We start from the raw sequence: 12,840 nt of genomic DNA, 5'->3' as shown, positions 1-12,840 counted from the left end.
TCAGGGACAATCCCCACAGACTTGGTGCCTTAGTTAAAAAAAAAAAAAGGGGGAGGACATACATCAGTGGCAGAAGGGATATGAACGGGTTCTGGTAGCACACAAGAAGCCTGAGAAGGATTGGGGGACTGGCCTGGGGAGCTTTATTCTTGAGGAGGGGAAGGATGCCCTACTGGCCACGGAAGGAGTGAGAGGCAGAAGTATCCCCCTATGAAGTAGGCACTTATAAAGAAGTATGGCTTCACACCTGAAGACTACAGGTTGAGGTTCAGGGGCAGTAGAAAACTGACACACTAGTCATGGGGTAAGTTTGTGGCGGATTGCTGTATGGCACTGGGAGGATGGGTGAAGGGCAGCAGAGCAAACAGTTTTGAAGGGCTGTTCAATCTGATTGTCAAAGACCACATGTTCCATTGTTGTTTTCCAGGGCTGCGTCGACACCTGCTGGAGTGAAGTTCTCTGACCCCAGGGAGCTTGCAAAGGAGGCAGACCTCTGAGTGAGTGACAGAGGGTCTGGTAAGGCACTTGGGAGTGAACCTAAAGGGAGTGGCTCAGGTTATCCCCCCAGTCAAGGGAGGTAGTGGTTCAGAGTAGCCCAGACAGGTCCCTTTGTTGTGGGTGGGGGTGCAGGTTCTAGATTGCACTATGCCCAACCCCATAGCCTGGAGGGTGTGCCAGGAAGGGAACTTAGCCTGTACCGGGAGACCAGCCACTGAGGGGGACACCATAGTGTCGGAAGAACATGAGGGGCTGCGACTGAAACCAGCGTCCAACAGGTTCTAGTGTCTGGCAGTACCACTCCACGGGGGGCAGAAGCCCAGATTGAGGGGTTTGAGGGAGAGGGATGAATCACCCCTACATCCTGTCCAAGTTAAGGGTACAGACCCTAGGTTGGGCAACCAAGTCCAGGGAACCCCCTTGACCTGGGGGTAGAGACAGCTGCCACCAGCATCCCTACCGGTTTGTCTTGTAGGGGTACCACTCCTGGTGGAAGGGTGCAGAACTCTGGAAGGAGGGGCAGGGTGAGGAAGGACTCTCCCCTGACTCCAGTTCAGCCCAAGGGTGCAGACTTTGGGTTGGGAGACCAGTTACAGGGTCGCTCCCCTGAACTGGTAGGAGAGCTGATCAGGATGACTGACACAATCGCCCTGACAGTTCTGGATTCTAGTGGTACCACTCCCAAAAGGAGGGTACGGAACCCCAGAAGGAGGCGCGGGGGAGGAAACTCTTGCCCTTGGGTGCAAACCCTAGACTGAAAGACCAGTGGCAGGGTAGAGCCCCTGAACTGGTTAGAAGTGTAGTGGAGTGAGGATGCAATGCACCTGGGGCTACCACCAACCACTCTGAAAAATTTCAGAGACCAGAGGCCCCTGGATGGCCTGGCTCTAGCCACAGACACCTCGGGAGACCCCATGGGTTAGCTCAGGTTTTCTGGGAAGAATAGATGGAAGGATCCAATTGAACTCAGATTGGTGTGGAACTGGAATGTGCCCCTGCATTTGCAGGCAGGGTCCATGTTCTATTGCCCCAAGCAGGGAAGCCCATCAAGGTATTTACTGGTCTCCCCTGGCTTTAGACTGGTAGGGGGTTGTGTTGGACGTGGCCCTTTTTGCAGGGTCATCCCCAAAGCTCTTGCCTTCCTCCTCCTATTTTCTCTGACCTCTTTTTGTTGGCTTTAGGACTCTGAGCACTTTATCACTGCTGATAAGTGCTAAAGTGCATGTCCTCTCCCTTCTAAACTTGATATGACTGACGTACACCTGAGTGACACATTTAATTTTCCTGTAAGTCCCTTGTACAGTGGTATCTTATACCCAGGGCCTGTAAATTAAATGCTATTAGTAGGCCTGCAAGGCAGCTTGTGGCACCCACAGAAGTATCCTTTCAAACCTGTTTCAGGCCTGCCACCGCAGAGCCTGGTGCACATTTTACTGCCACCCTGACTTAGCAAGTCAAACTACTTGCCAAGGCCTAAATTCTCTTTTTGCTACACCTAAGTTACCCCTAAGGTGGACCCTAGCTAGCCCTATGGGCAAGGTGCTAAGTAAAAGGTAGGACATATGTCTTTATGTACTACATGTCCTAGTAGTGACAAACAGTTTATTTAGTTTCTCACTACTGTGAACGCTGCTCACAGGAGTGCATTTGGAAATGCCTTGATATATGGCATCTTCTGATCTATAAGGAATAGCATGGGCATGTTTAGTATGCTTGGAATGGTAGTGAAACATGCTGCTTACTGGTGTAGGTGGATTTTTTATTACCAATATAGTGTCGCATGGGCTCTCATTATCCTAAATGAGACTACTGGATTTCTAGGCAGCAGGATCGATAACGGTGTGGGGGACTGAGTCTGACCCACGTGTAAGGAACTCTGTTACCCTAAATCCGGTTTTTGCTCCGGCTAATTAGCAGTGCCTCATTTCTCCCATGAGGAAGAAATGATTTGGCAGCCGAACACATGACATCTTGGGAACTTCTCAGGGAAGTCGTGGTTACTCAGATCCAAACCAACTCTCTTATTTACAATATGATCTCATATACAAATGACAAAGACAGTATAAGTTTTATATAATGTTTTAATAAAACGACTATTTTAGATATTAAGGCGTGAGCCGCAATAACCAGAACAATACAACACAGTAGGATTGAAATAGTCACCAGGAGACTAAAACATAAGAACAAAGCTATCATAGTGTCTAACAGTTTCTACTCTCCCTCTGCTTGTTCTATTTAGAGCACAGCATGTTAAGCTTCTAGCTTGCCTTTCAGAATCACTGAGGAGACATCAGCCCTCATACCTGAGCAAAGGCCTGTGATCTTGGTTCAGCATCTGCAACGAGGCAGTCAGCGTCTAGTTGTGGTTCCCTGGTCGGAATCTCCCTCTTGCGTGTATTGGGACAAGGAAGTGATTTTATAACTAACATGTCATCGTGATCACAAAATGTCCCTACGCAGGAATGCCAAATCTAAACTCCTACCACGTCTATCGGCAATGTACCAGACTGTATCCTTGACTGAAGCACAGAGTAAATATGTTATGGAGAACTCCAGTGCTGAAGTAGGAAAAACAGTGTGATATGAATAAAAAAACAACACCGTAGAACTGGCTATTTGAAAAATAACAGTACAAAGCCTAATAAAAAGCATGTAGAGCAAAGTGCACAGAGGCTCTAAGCTGTCAGCAAATGAATAAAATATATTCAGGGCAAAGTGCACAAAGGCCTAAAGCCTGAAGCTAATGCGCAAAGAATACGTAAAACTAACCACACTACACCCTCCCCTTGTCGGTAGCAAGTGGTTCCAATAATATAAAAGGATGCCCCAAATATAAACAATATATAAAATCATATATTTCGACAAGGTGAGAAGACAACAAAGTCATAAATTTAGGAAACATGTGACCATAAAGCCAAATTCAATATAGTGTCAATTTCGTAGGAGAGAAAAAATCCAATCGTCAGACAGAAGCAACAGAACGTAGGAGCTCCTCCACTTCGATATATGTCAATATCAGAAGATCCACGCCACAAAGTACCATGGAGCAGGTGTGTTCCAAAGCCCCAAAACCATTCAGGGCGGCACCCCGTGCAGAGCCTATGAAAGAAACAATACCATCTTCCTCCAGGAAGGGAATCTCATAAACCGCCTCACGAAGCAAGCGCATCCGTAGTGCACAAGTCTGGGAATGAGCCCTAATCGGGAACATCAACAGATCAGTATCGACCACTGGAGGGCGCTGCTGTGAGAGACAGAGAGCCAGTGCATGTTCAAACGAGCACCAAAGGCACCGAAACACGGGTTGCACACAATCCAAAACCGGTCTGAATGACAGAGACCAGTCACACTCCAAATGTCCCAGAAGTGTCGCTCCAAAATGCTGCATCATGCGTTCACGACACAGCTGCACTGACGGGAGCAGCAATACAGGACATCGTCGTGACGGGACAGCCATTGCGAAAAAATAGCAACAACAGCAAGACTCCAGCCAATAAAGCCAAAGTAATCGGGAAACCCCCAAAAATGCTTCCGAAAATAGAATGTATAGCCGAAGGTATCACACCGAATATGGAAGAGAAGGTGTGAGCAAAACCAACACCAACGGCTTTGAAAAAATGTGCAATACCAGTAGTGCTGGATGCATTAAATATACGTCCCACAAGTTCACCGAAGTGACTTGGAAAGTTAGTATTCAAAAGGGACTGTATCTCCGCCGATGACCTTGCCACCTGAAGTGCGTAGGTCTCGCTAGCAGATGTAAGGGCCACATGCTTTTGAAACAACAAAGCTTTTAGCCGACTCAACTTGTCGAAATTAACCTTGGAAGTAGCAATATGAGGCCAGATGTCCGCTACCTCCCTAATTTGAGTGGGGGGAAACAACACATTCCTGCAGCACGTAACGGCCTTGTTGACAACGACAACGTAAACTATTCCGGCACGCATGCCACAGCAGCGTTCGCTGTTAAGAACAATGTAACTGCCGTTAGAAAGCACCTGGAAAGTGTTCTTAATAACCGGGACTGGAACTCCCTTCAGATAACAAGCTAAGTTAGCAATCGAAGCGTTACACGCTCCGTGCAAGGACAGCTGTTTACAAACCATGGAATGGCTGACAGAAGCTTCGCATTCGCTGCCGCTAAGAAAAACCTCCCTCAAACCATTAACACATCTGTATTGAAAGGGAAGCTCCCACACCTCGTGTATGTAACTGTCTCCCAATAGTTCATATCTACCCACCGGAATGTGCTTCAAACAAGAAGTAAATTGCAGAGTGGAGATAGGCAAATTAATAACCCTATGAATCAACCACTCAGCTGACGGAATCTCAGCCACCATGAAAGGCATTTTCTCCAATTTCTCAATATTCAACATAACATATGTCGCTTCCTTTTTAGCCATCAGTTGTTGTTGACGAGTCAAATTAAAGGAGATAAAGATCTCTCTGGCACGAATGTGCTGCCATGGAACGCGACCTGCCTTCAAGGTCTGAAGAGTCCAACCCAGCTGCATGATGGACCGCGTCTGACTCTGCCCATGATATAAAGAAGACATTTCCGATTTAATAATGTCAATAGCAGAGGAAACAACGCTGTCAATCGTGTAAACACGGTCAGAAAGGGTATGCATGCCATTATCAACAACAGACAAAGTCTGCATCAGGTTTTCCTGATCAATCTGCCTCAACCGGGCTGCAGCCTCTTGTTGTGAAAGCTTCCAAATCTCATTATAAACCTCGTATAAGAACCGTTTCTTCCGTGGTACTTTGGGACCTGACAAAAAATCTTGTAAATCAGTATCATTAGACAGTAACGTGAGATGTGACTTAACTGCATCCAGTGTGGATGACTTCAACCATTGCTGACAAAGCTTCCCCACGCTGTATGTAGTTATAATATCAGCATGTTCTGGTGAAATGTAACGAGGGTCTGCCCTACTAGTCCTGAACCCCCCTGAAGAGGTGACAAAACGCTGATGACACTTATTAGTGTCTACAGGCCATAATAACCACCCGCCGGGATGCAACGATGAAGTGTTAAGCGTACCATTCTGGACCCAATGTGTAAATTCACTAAAAGTAGCATTCACTGAGTGCTGCCAGTTTTTTAATTTGGAAGGGACAGGTATACTAGGCAAATTCAACTCCCTAATTGTCGCTAAGCCCAAACAGCTAGTCTGTTGTACTGTGTCATTGAGGAAAATCATCTGCACAGGGATAATACATGCTCTAAATAACGTGTCCCTGCCTCGCATCTGCCAAATTTTCGTACCCCAAACACTTTTCAAGTCAGTCTTAAACCAGTATTCATACCCCTCGACCGAAAGTTTAGATACAAACAAATTTGAATATAGTAACTTAGTATCGGTCAATAACAATTGCTTATTAGAATACGGTGCAACTTTAAAATAGTAAGACTTAGCATTTCGTTGATCATGCCCAGAAAAATACGCAAATTTATCATAATACGTTTTCGAACTCCCATGTGGGGGAGTCGAGCAATGTTCCCATTGCACATAATTAAATATGGACTTAGGGCTACTAGCTTTATGAATAAAGTGGTGTCCATAATAGTTGTAGCAAAACATGTCACCATGATTATCTCTAAATTGGTAAGCATCTTCATCGTCATAAACAGTATAATATTGCAAATCTGTTAGCATAGAATCTACTGTCTTCACATCCCAATCATCAGAAACAATGCCTGGTATAACAATATCATTCATTGATAACTTGAGGACATACAGTATTTGAATCAATTCAGTGGGACTATATATATATCAAACATTACTTTATCCCACACAATCCCATCCGGAATCCTTATCGCAGAAATGTTTACATTGGACAAGTCTCTTCGAACCATATGAGACTAAAAATGCGGTTTTAACACAGTCTCCACGTGCTCAATGTCAGATCGATCAGGAAGAAAATGACCATGTATTACCAGAAAAAAGGTAACCACAAATCCCAACCATAATAAAAGAGTCATCACGGCCATAAAAAGCCACAAATAGTTCCAAGGAAAAACAAAATATGTGCGTTTAAGCCAACCCAGCAGTCTTCGTGGACCTAGGACAGAAGACATCGAGGACGAGGAGCCGGACACATCATTATCAGCGTCGTTGAAGCAGCCAGAGGCAGTTCTAGCAAAAGGTGCAACTGTGAACAAAGAAGCAGATGGAGGCTCTCGCCTTGGCACGCTATAAACCACATGTTCAGAAACATCAGTAGAACGTACAGCAACCTGATCAAAAGATTCCATATTAATCGTCGTCGGTGGAACAATCGCAAGATCATCATCCACCCTTCCCAAGCTCGGAGAGGAAACAATGTCGGTGTAAATTACCTGCAGCGGGACTTCTTCCCCAGTAGTGAGAGGGATTCCGGAACTACTGGGTGTCCCTCTTGGTCTGCTGTGCACAATCGGCCACATGTTGTAACTTGACATTATCAATGGAAACAAAGCGATTTCCTTTGGCCCCTCGCAGCGGCGGTAAAATCACAGTTCTCGTGCCGCTTACCCCCAACACAGGGACTGGTGCTCGATAAGAAGGACCAAATTCTTTTTTTACTGCGACCTTTTCACGCACAAGATCCCCAATCCTGGGTATCCAACCAGTAGGCGTTACTGGCTCATCCTTAATTCCTGAGGAGGCAGCACTAGCAGAAGAGTTATCTTCATGGAATTGTTGTAAATCCTGCAAAACAGTGACACGATCATTTATGTCAAAGGGCGTATCTGCCGCCTCCACACCAGGACCATCTAGATCAGGAACATACATTTGTGTTCCAAACAGGCACTCATATGAAGTACGACCCCCCAGTGACCTTCTAGGCAAGTTATTAAGGGCTCTCTGTACTCCATACTGGTGGGCTAGCCAACCACGACCTGTACCTTTAACTCTGGCCGTTAAGGATTGCTTTAAATCACGATTTAAACGCTCCACGACAGAATTTCCCTCGGGATGAAATGGAGACGAGAATTGGAGTTGGACCCCCAACGAAGCCATGGTGTCCCTGAATGCCTTAGAGGCAAAAGCAGGGCCCTGGTCCGAATGAAAAGCCGCAACTGCAAATGTATCGACAAAGATGCGTAAATCTTTAATAACAGTTCGAGCGTCAGCCGAGCGTTGTGGCTATACCCACACAAATCTGGAGCACGAATCTACAGCAACCAATATATATTTGTATGCACCATCTGGGGTCAACGGACCACAATGATCCAAGTACACACACTGTAAAGGTTTATTTGAAATCAGAAGGGGCGTCTGCTGCGGGCGTCTAGCCGGCGACGCTTTAATTTGTTGACAAACGTCACAACAAAGGACATATTGCTTTGTCTCCTTATAGAGACCAGGCCACCAGTAACGAGCCTGTAAAAGTGAAATCGTGGCAGCCACACCAGCATGTGCAGATGCCACCCCCTCATGTGCTGCAGAGATTAATCGAGGTCTCTCAATTTTATTGGGTAGTTCACGTACACCAATGCCTGGAATTGTAACAGTAGCATTCAGCGCACTATTCAAACAGTAACTATATTTAGAAGGAAATCCTTTAGGAAAGGGCGTGCCATCAGCCGTAGCCTTTATGGCAGCCGAAATTTCTGTGTCTGGTTCGGAACTCGAACGTGTCACTGCGGCTACAGTGGCGATAGCCACTGCCGACTTTGCGGCTTCATCAGCCAAAGTATTCCCAGCAACGTGTATTCCAACGCGCTGGTGTCCAAGTGTATGCACAACATGGACTTTAGGAAGCGTTTCCTTCAGATCCGCAACCTTACCCCACAACATTTTATGTTTAATGGTGTTGCCTTTAGAATCTCTGAACCCATTCATCTTCCAATAGTGTAGATATTCATTGAAAGACTGTACACAGTAGTAGGAGTCACAGACCAGCAAGGTCAAAATCGCCGGATCCGCGTGCTCCAACGCTAACAATAGAGCTTTAAGCTCAGCCAAGGTTTTAGTATAAGTATGTCGGGGGCAGAACACTTCCCCCTCCATAGTGCCACTCACCACCGCACATGCAGCAGAATACTGTTGTTTAGTCCCAACCGCTGGTTGCACAGAGCCATCGGTATACATGACCACCTGATATTGGTCAATAGGCAACGTACCAGCAGGAACAGGGTACTCCATTTCATATTGAAGAAATTCTTCAGTCTGCAGTTTAGGGTCAAATATGTAATCTACATCAGTGGCTGTCAAAGACATAGCCCATTGAATCCATTGCCGGTGTAAAGCTTTCAAATTAGGAACACTCGCTTTTGTAACAGCCTCTAAGGCCGGAATCGGGGAAACGACAATGATACGTTGGCCCTGGGCAAGCGGTCTTTCTTTAATCACAGCCATCTGTACTGCAGTGAGTATTTTCTCAGTCTGTGCAAATCTTTGTTCTGCAGCAGAATACAAGTGGGACTTGTATGCTATCGGGACTGTCTCACCCTGATTAAAGGTGACATACGTAAACCCAACAGCCCCAGGTATCACCCTGATGACTAAATGTGTCTTATTGTCCCGTGTGAGTAAGTGTTTAACTGCCAAGAGATCAGTCTGTAACTCTCGTAGTATGTGTGTGTGGGGGATTTGGGGTTGTGGTCTGGGATACAGAGAACACAGACGCAGGTTTTTAACCCGTAACAGGGGTTTCCTTGTTTTATTTTTAAGTTCTAGGAGTGGCGAAATACAGTGATAGGATGTCTGCCTTTCGTTCCTCTCTTTTGTTTCTCTTCCTCCAATCTGTGGGACTTCCAAAGTCTTTAATGGTCTCCTTGAATTTTTCCTTTCAGGTGGCGAGTTTCTTGTGTTCTCCCCTTGGTCCCCGATGACCCTCGGAAAGAACAAAAGAGGATAAGGCAGGTAAGTGGGACCGTATTTCCCCGGTCTATTAATTACTGTGATTAGTGAGGGGAGGGGTGGAGTTGTGAGGGAAGTAGTGAGGGGTTAACTAAACAAACACTAATAGATTTGTGTAGTTTTTACTTTAGTAGGATGGTTAGGGTTTTTGTGAGGAGGAGGGTTTTTTTCCTTTCTTTAATAGTAGAGTGGTAGGGTATCCTGGGAGTTTCTCCCCTTCTTTCACCTCCTGTCTTTTCCCACCCTCTCTCTCTCTCTCTCTCTCCCCTTCTTTTCCCTTATCGTTGTTGCCCTTAAAAAGGGTCCGTACCTTGTGTAGCCACGACCCTCCTGGGTCGTGGCAGGCTACTTCGTGTCCTCTTGGTATTGCTGCTCCGGTCGTCTTGTCGGGTTCTGCTCTCCGCTCCTCATCTTCTCGTTCGGGCCCACTGTCAAAAACCTTCGGCTCCGGTTTCTCCTCTCTCTCCCCGTTCGCAGCGTCTTCATTTTTAAAAGTCCCGGCAACCCGGAAGTCCGGGGCCGATTGCCGTCTCCACGCGTCTCCATGACGACGTGGGCGGAAGTCGGGGAAGGCGTCGGGCGAACGCCACGTCTGTATAATCGTAGGCGAGGCGAGCAATGCCCGCCTACACACCCCTTCCCATGAACGGGACTGGTTGAGTACCGTGGAGTCTGGACAGCGGGAGAGAAAGTCCGCGGGACACTGCCGTGCCCCAGGGATGTGACAGACCTGAAATGTAAAGGGTTGCAATTCAAGGAACCAGCGTAATACTCGTGAATTGGTATCCTTATGGGAAGACAACCATGTTAAGGGGGCATGATCAGTGTAAAGGATGAAAGGACGTCCCAGGAGATAATATTGTAAACACTCTATTGCCCACTTTATGGCAAGGCATTCCTTCTCGATGGTAGGGTAGTTCAGTTCTCTAGGTAACAACTTCCTACTGATATACACAATGGGGTGATCGTACCCCTGCTCATCCGGCTGGGCTAATACGGCCCCCAATCCGACATTCGAGGCATCGGTAAAAAGATGAAAAGGTTTGGCAAAATCGGGACACCGTAATATGGGTTCAGAAGATAGGGCTTTTTTTAGCCAGTGATATCCCTGGAGTTGCGCGGGGGGAAAAGGGGGAAGGGTATTTGAGTACTGTTTCTTTAATAGGTCAGTCAAGGGGGCTGTAATGGTCGAGTACTGAGGTATGAACCGCCGGTAATATCCTACCAGCCCCAGGAATGAACGGAGTTCCTTCTTAGTCTTTGGAAGTGGTATTTGTCTAATGGTGGCTACCTTATCTTTTTGTGGACTCAGTATTCCCTTACCGATGACATAACCAAGATAGGAAATCTGGGTTTGTCCTAGGACGCATTTTTTTGGGTTGGCGGTAAGGCCTGCGGCTGCTAAAGCTGAGAACACTTTTTCTAAGTGTAGGAGATGGTCTGACCAGGTAGAGCTAAAAATGACAATGTCGTCGAGATATGCAGCCGTAAAATCATGGAATGGTCTCAGAAGACGATCCATTAACCGTTGGAACGTAGCCGGGGCACCATGAAGGCCGAATGGGAGGACGGTAAATTGATATAACCCCGAAGGGGCAACGAACACTGTCTTCTCTTTGTCTGAGGGGGCTAAGGGAATCTGCCAATATCCCTTCGTCGAGTCAATAGTGGTCATAAAGCGGGCTTGTCCGATGTTTTCTAACACCTCATCTACACGGGGAATGGGATAGGTATCAAAAAGTGATACCTCATTGAGTTTTCGAAAGTCTATGCAGAAGCGGACCAACCCATCCGGTTTCGGCACCAGTACTATAGGAGAGCACCATGGGCTGGTGGACGTTTCAATAACCCCAAGAGACAACATTTTTGTTATTTCTTCCTCTATAAGGATTTTTCTTGCTTCGGGGATACGATAGGGACGTTGGCGTACAATTTTGCCCTCAGGTGTTCTTATCTGGTGTTGGACCCAAGAAGTCTTTCCTGGCAGTTCGGAAAAGAAACGGGCATGACTTTGAATTAGCTTCATTATTTGCCGTGTCTCCATCTCAGAAAGGGACTCATTTACCTTGGGAAGTTTGTGTGGGTCTAATTGGGAGATGGGACATAGTTCTAATGCTAGTGGTTGATCTGGGGTGATCATGTATGCCCTTGCTGGTGTATGATTCCCATTTCCTGGGTCTTCCCATTTCTTTAATAGATTGATGTGATAAATTTGGGTTCGTCTGGGTTGGGTGTTTAATTCCACCAAGTAAGTAACCGGTGTGACCGCTTTTATTATCCGATAGGGCCCTTGCCACTTGGCTATCAGCTTATGCTCTGAGGTGGGTCGGAGGATTAATACCTTATCGTCGGGTTGTAGTACCCGCAATTTCGTCCCCTGGTCATAGTAAGTTTTTTGAGTGTCTTGTGCCTTCTCTAAATGTTGTCTCACATCCTCCCACACTGTCTGGAGATGGGTTTTTAATTTGTGAATATAGTCTAGGATGGGTCGCTCCTCATTATTTTCCTCTTCCCATAATTCCGCCGCCATATCTAGTAGATTTCTAGGTTGCCTCCCAAATACAAGTTCAAACGGGCTATGCCCGGTAGAGGATTGCTCGTGTGTTCTTATTGCATATAATACTAGGGGAAGTTTTTGATCCCAGTCTTTCCCAGTTTCGCTCACTATTTTCCTCAACAGGGTTTTGATTGTCCGATTATACTGTTCCACTAAACCATCCGTTTGTGGGTGATATACAGATGTCTTGATTTGAAGAACACCTAGGGACTTACATATCTGTTTCATCAGTCCAGATACGAACGGTGTTCCCTGGTCGGTAAGAAGTTCTTCAGGAAACCCCACTCGGGCAAAGAACGTTATCATTGCTTGTGCTACTGCTTTAGTAGTGATACTAGTGAGTGGGATTGCCTCAGGATATCTACTCGCATAATCTACTAAAACGAGAATATGCGTGTGTCCTTTACTGGATGGTAGAAGGGGCCCAACTAGGTCCATACTGACACGTTTGAAGGGAGTATCAATAATCGGTAATGGCCGTAATGGGGCTCTCCTAATGGCTCCTGGTTCTACCAGTTGACATTTTGGACACTGGGCACAATATCGCCGTATGTGTGCATATATAGTCCGGGCCAGTAAAACCGTCTTAGTAAATATTCCTCTGTTTTCTCCCTGCCACAATGACCTCCCCCCGGTTGGTTATGGGCTAGGAAGAGGACCTGTGTTCTATATGGTCCGGGGACTACGAGTTGTCTTTTTTCCTTATTTGTGCTGGTGATTACTCTATACAGCAAGTCCTTGTGCACCAAGAAGTAGGGACCTACCTCCCCAGTAGGTGCATTTTTGGCAGTTTTCCAGGCATTCACTAGTGTGGGATCTTCGTGTTGACTCATCCTAAAAGACACGGGGGCAGTGTCTATATTGGCCACCAATCTCTCCTCTTCTTTTCATTCCTGTTGGGTTACAAATTTATGTTTCTCTGCTCTCCTT

General features: G+C 46.4%; 1 protein-coding gene across 1 annotated transcript in view; it reads right to left on the bottom strand.

Moving 5' to 3' along the window:
* LOC138267038 (uncharacterized) overlaps positions 1-12,840 on the bottom strand; it is a 252,245-nt gene that overhangs the window by 149,915 nt on the left and 89,490 nt on the right. Inside the window, exon 18 of the mRNA XM_069215886.1 lies at positions 9,664-10,083. Coding sequence (XP_069071987.1) covers positions 9,664-10,083 — 420 coding nt within the window. The remainder of the gene's footprint in view (positions 1-9,663; positions 10,084-12,840) is intronic.

This window comes from Pleurodeles waltl, chromosome 12, assembly GCF_031143425.1.
Source record: "Pleurodeles waltl isolate 20211129_DDA chromosome 12, aPleWal1.hap1.20221129, whole genome shotgun sequence".
Taxonomy (NCBI): Eukaryota; Metazoa; Chordata; class Amphibia; order Caudata; family Salamandridae; genus Pleurodeles; species Pleurodeles waltl.
Note: the sequence above shows the minus strand (reverse complement) of the source record. Positions and strands in the feature narration are given on the sequence as shown.